This window comes from Triturus cristatus, chromosome 8 (genome assembly GCF_964204655.1).
Source record: "Triturus cristatus chromosome 8, aTriCri1.1, whole genome shotgun sequence".
Taxonomy (NCBI): Eukaryota; Metazoa; Chordata; class Amphibia; order Caudata; family Salamandridae; genus Triturus; species Triturus cristatus.
Genome location: NC_140591.1, coordinates 1,390,004,602 through 1,390,015,117, shown reverse-complemented (window position 1 = coordinate 1,390,015,117; position 10,516 = coordinate 1,390,004,602). Strand labels below are relative to the sequence as shown.

At 43.4% G+C, this 10,516-nt stretch overlaps 1 protein-coding gene across 2 annotated transcripts in view; it reads right to left on the bottom strand.

The window, feature by feature from the left end:
* Positions 1-3,974: 3,974 nt before the first annotated feature.
* Positions 3,975-10,516, bottom strand: part of HUNK (hormonally up-regulated Neu-associated kinase) — a 91,521-nt gene continuing 84,979 nt past the window's right edge. For both annotated transcript variants that reach the window (XM_085623107.1, XM_085623108.1), the window contains exons 9-10: positions 8,176-8,347; positions 3,975-7,472 (exon numbers count right to left, since the gene is read on the bottom strand). In XM_085623107.1, coding sequence (XP_085479233.1) covers positions 6,676-7,472; positions 8,176-8,347 — 969 coding nt within the window. In that variant the 3' untranslated portion in view covers positions 3,975-6,675. The remainder of the gene's footprint in view (positions 7,473-8,175; positions 8,348-10,516) is intronic.

Genomic DNA, 10,516 nt, shown 5'->3' with positions numbered 1-10,516 from the left:
TGCACAGTAGGATTACGCCTGATTACTACCTTGTATTCTAAGTTAGCATATATACACTGTCTTAGCACCATGGTGGAACTGTATCTGCTATTTATTCTTGTGGTGCTTGTAATCAGTTTCAGCTGCTTCTGTCTACTGATTATCGCAGCGCATGTATTCTACATGGGAATAACGTTGGTTCAATAAACATATTTCAAACGTCCCACTGTGTATTCTCCATATATTTCTCTGAAAGCAAGAGTGCACAAGTGAATAAGCAAAAATGTTCTGATCTGTTACCACGATCCCTGAGGGGTCAGGGTTATCATGTTCAGTGGTTGTCAGGAACCATTCGCTCCCTGTTTGGGCTAGGGGCCTTATGGTGGCACTGTGACCTAGCTGGTCTCTAAAACAACATATACTACGGATGTGCATGGAATCAGTCTAGGCACCTCACCCAAAGTTTATGTTGTCCACAAACGTGCAGGTCCTACGGATTAGTGGGAACTACATGGCAAACCCTTTCAAAATTCTTCTCTCAAGTACCCTCCTTTGTCTCATCACAAACCTCATTTTACTACTATGATCTCCCTAATCCCTTTCTAGAGACACTTCCCTCCTTCATCTCTCCTTTTTACTCATCCAAAACCTCATCTTACTATTATGATCTCCCAAATAACACTTTCTAGACTCTTTCCACTTCTATCCCTCCGTTATCCTATTCAATCCAACTAACAGACTCACATGCCCACCCCTCAAATTAACTCCTATTTCCCTATACTAATCCACCCCTAATCCTTTGGGTTCCAGAGTAGCGGGCTGCTCGCCAAAAAGCATTTAGACGCCTCATTGAGGGTAGTAAGCGCTATATAAATACAATTACTAATACAAAAGCGTTGTGTGTTGGAACTTGTTTTGATTTGTTCCACAAGTGCTTCTGAAAGGCTTTTAAGGCTAGGAACACAGTCCTTAGCTCCAGCAGATATATGTTTTACTTCTTCCTGTGATGATGATAGCCATCTGATGCTGACCTTCCACATATGAGCTCCCCATCCAAAGTGTGAGGCATCTATGGTGATGGTCACTGTTGGAGCTGGTGGTATAAAAGTTCTTCCTGCTGTTACATTTGTTTTTTTCACAATAACAGTACCTCCTGTACTCTTTGTGTGACAACCAGTTGATCTTTCCAGATCCCCATCACCTGTGACCATTGGCTTTGGAACCATTCCTGATTCGGTCTCATGTGTAGCCTTGCATCTGGTATTAAAGGTATGCAGGAAGCCATCATTCCAACTAACTTCTCCACAGTCTTCCGAATGACCTGCCTGGTAACGGCGAGCTTCTTACACTATAGCCAGAACTCTTTTCTTGCATGGAAATGTTGAGGGGTAACTTCTTGTAGCGTTGTCATTTTGAACTTTTGTGTTTTTTATTGAATTGTATACGAAATGGAGGACTAGCATGAACTGTAGCAACATGTCTGGTTTTGGTACCAGGAAGCTTGTTTAGTAGATTCCCTGGTTGATCTCTTTTAGGGCCACCTTTTCTATTGCCTGTTTTGTCGCAATTCTTTTACTTACAGATGAAGATAGGTTTTCTCTTCTTTCAGGTAGGTTTTATGCTTTGGGCCCCAACTTGGTGGACGCTTTTCAAGTTCTTTGCAATAGTCATGTTGGATGATGTTGAGTATCCACTTGCCTGATGTGACCTCCCTCCCCTCCTGAAGGAAGGCTCCTATTCTCCCCCCCACAGGTGTTGGGTGTGGGTGGGACTCCTGATTTTGCGAGTCACTTGTTTGCTGCTGTCACCCCTCTTGATGGCTATCCTACGACTTTCGCTTGCCGGTGAAAGAGCTGTCTCTTTAGCATCTGGAGTTACCACTCCTGTGGTGCTGCTAGTGCCTGGCCTGTGTGTTTGAAGGCCTGATGTGTTGCAACGGTTTGAAAACCGCCTTTTCCTGTCAGTCTTCTAGTGGTGGTGGCTCCCCTTCTCCTCTGCCCTCTAAACTGTAGGGCCCCCATCGACTTTGCCGCGTTGTTGTCCTTTTTGAGTTGTTGCAGTGTGTCATCTACTGCACTTCCAAACAGGTGTTCTCCATTGAAAGGGGTGTTGATAATGTTGGCCTGAACCTCATTCTTGAACCTCGAGTTTTGCAGCCAAGAGTGTCTCCTTAAGGTTGTTCCTTCCACTAGCTGTCTAGCAACTGTGTTCATGGCGCTGAGTGCCGAGTTAGCAATGCTCTTCCCTTCCTCTGCGAGGGTGCCTGTCCCCTTCTGGTATTACTCTGGCATGTGCTTCATTAATTTAGCCATCTTCTCCCATCTTCTCCCAGTGTTGATGGGCATACCTGTTAAGCAGGGCATTTGAGATTGCACTGCAACACTGTGTTGCTGCTCCCCTCTCAAACTTTCTCCCGACCATTTCCATCCTTTTACTCTCCCCATCCGGGAATAGCTCAGAGGTAGTCGGTACATTTGTTCTTTTCTTAGCGGTGCCACAAATGATGGAGTCCGCCACCGCATTGTCCCGTATGTACGCAGGGTACTTTGAAGAATGTTTGTATTTCTTCTCGACCTGGGGTGTCACTGACCTGCAGGTTACTGCTTCCTTGAAAGGTTCACTCCCCAGGTCCAAGATGCTTGGGAGCATTGACAAGAATTGGCTCTTACTTTGTGAGGGTAGGAGTGTTTCCACTAGAAAGCATGTCTGCTACTTCTCATCTGACTGGACTCCATAACGCGGTGCAACCCTTTTCACCAGTTGATTAAACATGGGGATTTCATTCAGGGGGAGATGGTCTCGACGGATACGTGTACACTTCGTCCTCAAGTGAATCTGCAGCGAGGTCTTGCCAATGTTCTTCGATGCCTTCTAACTGCTTGAAGTCCTGGAACAGGCCCTGCGACTGCAAGATGGGTTTACAACTGGGCCAGTTGCTGGCTCAGATCACAATACATATGATACCCAATTGGAACAACAATGTGTTTCTATGGTATAAAATGCGTATAATGTTTGCTCATAAACTTCGTATTGCCTAAAAAAACCACATAAGAAATATTTCTGAAAATAAAAGGTTTAAAATTATTAGTTCTAAAAGTGTACACTTCGAAAAATGAACATACTTTGAAGTGTTTGTTTCCATAATATGCTGAAGTAAGAACAGTTTGAGAGCGATTAGGGGGTTATGGATTAAGGATATACATTTGAGGTTTAGAGGGGGAGGTTAAATTTTGAAGCAAAGGGGCTAAGAATCAACATTTATGGATTGGGGTATTTGGTTCAAGAAATAGGGGTTACAGGTACTAAATCTTGGGTATATGGTTAAAAGACCTTGGGGTATAGGTTTAATGTTTAAGATTTTGCGTTATACGGGTTACGGGTACAGGAATTATAGGTTAAAGATTACTGGTACACAGAGTTTAGTGTACCGGGGAATGGGTATACAGGTATGTGGTAAGGGTTAACAGTATATGGTTATAGTCTTGGGGCATAAGGTTAAGGATTCGGTTTTCTGGTACAGCAGAGAGGGGTTGTGCATTAACTGTAAGGCTTATGGGTAGGGGTAAAGCGTACAGGGCTAAAGGTATTATGGGTTAAGGCTATGGGGTTATTAATGCATGCTAGAGGATAAGCTTCAAGTTATAGGTTTATAAGTATACAGTTTGTGATATAAAGATAAGGGGTTAGGAGTTATGGGGTTATGGGTATAGGATTATGCCCTAAAATTATATCTGTTTCGTTTTTACTGTTGTAAATGTGTTTAAGGTGTGTCAATGAGTGTTCAAGGTATTTTTTAGCCTATCAGTACGAGAGAAAAAAGAAAAGTGTTGTTTTTTACTGTAATGCGGCACATAATTTATTTTAATGGAGCACACTTCAATTTCGAAGGGATGCAATTCGAAGTGATGTATATGAACTGATGCTATTTCTCAGTAAATGCATATGGTGGTAGCACACACTGCAATCTATAATTCTAAATAAATGGCACAAATCTGTTTTGTTTATGATACTTACATATATTTATTGTTTTTGCACAAAATTGCAGCTCCAAGTTTCCCCCAGCTTTCAAAAAGTTTCAAATAAACCTGAGTTCATAATTCAAGTTACGATTTGCAACACAATGAAGTATACACAAGAATCTGCTGTTATGCCAGAGGCATGCACGGTTTAGTAAGCAGGCTGGTCCGGCTACACGCATTACGAACAAACACGAAATACACTGTACAATCCGTGAACTTTTAGGATAGCTGGAAAAGTTTGGCAAAAGATGTGACTTCGAGCTCGCACAGCGTATAGGCACACAAGTTACGAACAAACAGAAAGTGACAGCTGTATTTGACAATGCCAGCTCCACAGCCGCTACAACAACCACCGTAGGTGGAGGCTAACCATACAACAGATGGCACCTGATCATGGTCCAATAAGCAATGTTCCGTACCAAATGCTACTAAGCATGTCTAACTGGGAGCAACAGCAAGCGGTGGATGCGCAATTCCAAATAACGGGACACTCAACCGGGAAGTGCTGCGAACACACAACGATGAACATTGCTGCCTACAGAAACACAGACAACAAAGAAAATAATCTTTGGTTTTGACCAACTACAGTTAAAACCGGTGACAATTTGTTTCCCACAAAGAAAGAGTTGGCTACAATTTTTCTAAAACTGCAGCAACATTTAATTTTGCAAAGTGAACAATACCCTCATGAGAGCACTCGGGCTTCCGAACACTTTGTTCAATATGAGAATACTAGTCCATGTAGGGGGGGTTGATGTATTGATTTTCTGTATTTATTGCACGCTATGCAGTTTGCTATTATACTTTTTCCAGTAATTAACTAAATATTTAGGTATTAACACCCTGGAACTCTATGTCTAGGGAACGTAAATTACGTGCAGTTTTGTCACTTTCTTGTGGTCTAGAGCATCGGAGTGGATCCGTGTCCATTCCATTTAGAACAGCAACTATTCCAGTGGTAGATAAAGTCTGTTCTCGCGCTAACAACCACTTGCTCAGGTGAGTGTGACCGACAAATATAGGGTGCTTCAATAGGACATTGTGAGTCAGATAACACCAGCGATATACTTCATACTAGAAATCTGTAAGTTCTACTCGAATCTTCAAATATATTTGGTTACGGTTTGTGAGGAAGTAATTTTTCATCATCATCATAACTTTATTTCGATCTCCAGGATCATAAAAGTACCACATACATGTCATTTTTCAAAAAGTATCAATTCAGGTGCAGTGAGGGTCTCACTGGATGTGGTCCCCTGTAACAAGTTGTACTTGGCCCGGAAGCGAGCAGGCAGTTTTTCGAAACTTCTGTTGATTTGAAGGTCTAGTGCAACTGTCTTCCTCTACAGATATGACTCACACTCATCCGTTGGGACTGTGCCGGGGAAGAGAAATTAAGAGGAAATGGACAGCATCGGGCCCCAATTGTCATCATTAATGAACTGCGCAGAATGTTTCATTTATATCCGTGTCCATATAAACCTGTTCCCTAGTCGGTCGTCTTACCAAAACAAGAATCCGTTCTTAGAACCCCAGGTCACCCTGTACGGTGGACATCAGAAAACAGCCTAAGTTAGGTTAAGGCTTCACAAAAAAACACTCATCTTACTGCTTCTTGAACAGAACACAACTGCAATACAAGGTGGAACAAAACATGTTTTCACATTGAACAAATGGTTGGTTGGCTTCTGATCAGAACAATTGTTCTAGCAAACTCTTGTGTGTAAGTAACAGGCTATATCTGTTGCTGCCAAATGGTTAAAAACAATAAAATGTGTATTCTTTCATGAAACGACTTCCACTGCATCTTCCATTCTTAGGGATCGTACAACAGAGAGACAGTCTCGACAACAATACAGCACAACTTCTGATGAAACGCAGTCCTTCAAGAGGAATGTCTAAACTTGCGATGGACATTAACGATTCATGCTCGCTGTCAAAATGTCCGATCATCAGTCCCACCTCCATCACTCTACTTTCCTCACTTTGCAGATAATTTTCTGTACACACTCTGCTTAACTTCTGACCGTCTTCCTAGCCACAGTCAATGGTCCCCTTATTACACTTGCCCGAAGTATGTTAGCTGCGATACTGTAAATCAAAGCACGAGTTTGATGTATGTGTCCCAAATGCAAAAGTCCATTCCATGACAAGTATCTGATTAAAAATAACAGTTGCTTTGCTGGTTGATTCCATAATGTGGCACGCATACAGTCTCTTAAAGAGGCAGAGGCGGTTTAAACGTGCTTCATCCCTGTACCTGCCAAACACCATTCAAATGCCTCACAACTCCACTCCATTTCACAGCTTTGTACAAAATGGTCCTAATTCAGCACTCAGTTTGAAAAACAGCCATTTGCGAAAGATCCTTGTGCAAACTCTCCAGGAAAGGTGTATTCAGTGGCGGTGAAATTGCCCGTCCCTTTCCCCACCCAAGTGTCAGTAGAAAACGGCCTGGCAAATCCTGGCTGTGGACAATGCTGGTGCAACCCTGCGGAAGCCAGCATGTGAAAAGAAGGACCCTAGGGCTTTTTACAAGCCGCGCCGGGATCCGAACGTGTGTAAGTCTGTCCTGGTATCTCTCCAAAAATGAGTTTCGTGATACTCATGGAGTGACCTTCCGCCATTTTCTATCAAGCAAAGGCATGAGCCTATATGTACCTAGAGAGAACAGCAGTTAGCACACACCGGTCACAGGCTCTGGTGTGTCGAATGCAAAGTAGGCCGGATTCATGTGCTGCAGCTGAGGCATTCGGGCTTCCAGAGGCTTTTCCGACTTGGGGGAAGTCACCTGGCTCTTCTTCCTCAACATCTGTCCAATTCCCATCATGGGGAATCTGCCTCTGCTCCGCACACAGTTGGGGCTGCCCAAGTGGCTCCCATAATTGTTGTTACCAGATGGCGATGAGGGCGATATAGGGGAAACAGGAGAATTGGGGGAACCGGGGGAAAAGGGAGAAGATGGGGAAAGTGGGGAAAATGGAGAGGAAGGGGACATGGGGGAGAAAGGAGACAGGGGAGATGTGGGGGTGAGGGACATTGGTTCTGGGCTGGAAGGGTTGCTCCTGTCTTCGTACGTGAAAGAAGCCTGGCTGAGGTGAACTGAGACCTTAACAGGGGTCGTACTCCCAGTGGGAAAGACTGGAGACAGTGCCCGTTCACTGGAGTGCTTGGGGGAGAAGTTCACCGGGGAGCTCAAAATCCTGTAGTGGTGAGACGGGGACACTGGCTCGAGTTGGTCATCTCTGTCCACGGACGTGAACGAGCGCACAACGTTCACAATGAGGTGATTGTCCTTCAGCCGACATACAGGGTTGACGTTTTCCTGAAGATCAGAATCTTGGCTCCGGGTGATCTTCGGGGTTCGCGGAATCGGATGTTGGATCTCCAGGTATTCCAGGGAGCAGGAAGTGACACAGCCGGTCTTGGTCGTCATGTTGTCGTGAAATGGACTTAGATAGCTACTCGATGATTCTGGAAAAAAGGAAAGATACAAATGTGAGAGAAACCCAATGCAGAGTTGAACAGAAATAACATCTAATTTTCGTGCTCTGAATATTCACCCACCCAGAATACTATGGAACAAAAATTTGAGGACAAAATATAGAGGGAGAAAATCAATTAGGTTGCACAACGTGGCTTCTGATACACCTTGACATCACAGGAAGTGGCGTCACTCACTCTGACCACTAAGATGGGCCCTTTATACTCTACTTTCCCTTTTAGGCAATCTTTACTGATCATAAACAAGGAGGGACGCAGCAGTTCTAAATCCATAAAACTAACAAATGCAAAGGTGGCATTTATTCATAAAAGGTAACAGTAAGTCACCAGCAGGCCTACGGGCGGGTGATTGACAGCTGGGACGTCATGCCTCCACTCTCTCCTTTTATGGAAGCATTCTGACTTGGTTTGAGCCAGAGAGGGGCGTGGCCAATTTTTCACTGAATACAACGCCCGAAAATAAGGTTAGACAATTTATGTCATAAAAGGTTGAGCTGAAGTCAGAGCTTCTTCCCTCATGAAGCTAAAAATAACAGGGTTGTAGAGGCTCATTAAGCAGTCTCATCAAATGACAACTTCCATTTCATACGCCCCTATAATCCTTCATCATTTGAATCTCGATAAAAGCCACACGCTGAGCATTGCTAAAATGTTTGCAGGCACTTTAACATACCTTTCTCAGCACTTCCAGCCTTTGGCACTTTGCGGTCCTTCACTTGAGCCTTGGAGTTCTGAGTCTGCCCATGATGATTGGCTTGCTGTTTGTGTGATGGGGGACTTTTCTCCGCTTTCTTCTGTGGCCGCTGGACCTCCCCTCTTTTCTCTGAGTCTTTAGACTTCTTGTCCTTTTGGAAAAAAACATACAGGGAATTAAAGAGTTGCAGGACAGATTACTAATGCATAGCAGAAGAAAATTGACATAGTGGTATGCTCTTGCCCCCCATGGTGAAGGAATTGCACAAGATGGCAAGCACAGGTCTTTCACATAACATCCCCTAGTTCAAGGTCATTGAGAGCATCATGCATGAGGTCAGAGATAAGCACAGCTTCATTTTGAATAAAGTTGTTTTTTTGTTGCAATGACCGATGATGGAGTCTGCAGTAATGCACAGCACGTGAATCCAGAATAAGTACTCTCAGCAAAGCATCCTTTGACCACATCACTTTGAAAAGCCTGATTCAAAAATATATGCAGAGTCCACCAAATGAACACCTTTGTAAGTAAAGTTGAAAACTAATGGGCAGACTCATCCAGGGTTGCACTGGAATGCATATTAGCTTACCTGCGCGTATGCATCTAATGCACACCGCACAACTGTGCAAGTTACCCAATTCAGTGGTGGAAGTGCACAATTGGGAATAGTCAGCAGCACTGCACCACTGCAACGGTGACTGAACCTTCGGAGCAGGGCGTTTCCTCTACTCTTGTAGTCACTGGTCCGCTGCCTGAGGGGTTTTATACACGGTTGCACGCGGCGCTTTAAAAACACATTCAATGGATCTGCTTTCATTTTGTATAGGACTACAGCTTCACACTGCGGTGTAGTGTAGCGGTCACAATTAGCTGAGTAAGAAATCTACCTCCATTTCAAAGTGCTCTGTGTACTTGCAAGTGCCTATTGACGTGGGTGCACACAAACGTGGTACATCCCTTAGTGATGGGACAGTCGTTTCACTGAATGTTGACATCATGGGCCCGATTCACAGAGGTAAAGTTAGACCAAAAGTCTAACTTAGACCAAACGTCATGGAAACTAAGTGAGCTATTGCCCAGAGTTACATGGTGCTGAGCTGAGCTGCCACCAGAGCCGGGGATCAAACCGTGAACCCGGTGCTCCGAAGACAGCTGCCCTGGCCGCTGCACCACACCTCTCCATGTACCCATCTCTCTTGTCCCCATATACTGAGGAATGGTAAAGATAGAACTGATCTAGCAGTGGGCTAATCTCCCTTCCCGCTATGGTTTTATAGTTTTAGACTTAGTAATTGTTTTTTAATTTTAGCCTTTTATAGCTTACCACAGTATTAATATAATCTTCTATGCTGCTACAGACACACAAAACCGTTTTTATTGACGTTGGTTTGTAATGGTTTTTATTAACTGTACAATAAAGTATTACCTTACCTTACCATATACTGAGGACTATGATGGATCAGTTACCAATGAGAAAAGCCAGACCTTTGATGGACTTTTTGGAAACCACATCAATGATATCTGTCAGTTTTCAGTGCATCATGTAGTTACAGATTAGGCGATGCCATTACACAGTACAGTTATTACGTAAGCATCAGATTTTTGGTGTGTGGAATTATGGTGTGACGGAAACAGATTATATCTTTACCCTCAAAGGCAACTGAGTATGAGTGAAATGATTACCGTGAAAAGGGGCGTGAAAATACTTAAGGACCCAATAAACTATTTGAGACAATGGATTGAAGCCCTCAGTTAATCAGTGCCCCACTATTAGAGGTATAAACTTGCTGAATATAATCGACCAGAGAGTTTTATTTAAAAATATATTCTTAACAATTGGAGAGAACAGAACAATTCAAATGAAAGGAAACATTTCGGAGGAGCCCTCCATTCTCGGCAGGACAGGTAGTTCATTGGAAAAACTGAGTTACCTTAACAAAATTCCTGACTAACTATCAGTTGATAATTGTTCTCAAGGGCTGTTCAGCTGTACAGAGGTTAAATGGTCTGAACTCCAGACAAAGACCTCACTGAAGAAGTTTCCCACTCTAACAGGCCGAAACGCGTCAATTATAATCCAGCTGAGAGGATCAATCATCACTATGTACTAAACAATTGGGGGCAACTGGGCAATTCAAAGGAAAGGAAACATTTGAGGTGGGAGTCACCCATAGTGGGACAGATTATTCATTGAAAAAACTGTCATGTTAACAAAATTCCTCCTTTATTATCCAATCCACAATTGATCTCAATATTGTACATTATGGATCCAAAGCCAAGCGGCGTACTTTGAAACTTTTAAAATGTTAAGTGTTATTGC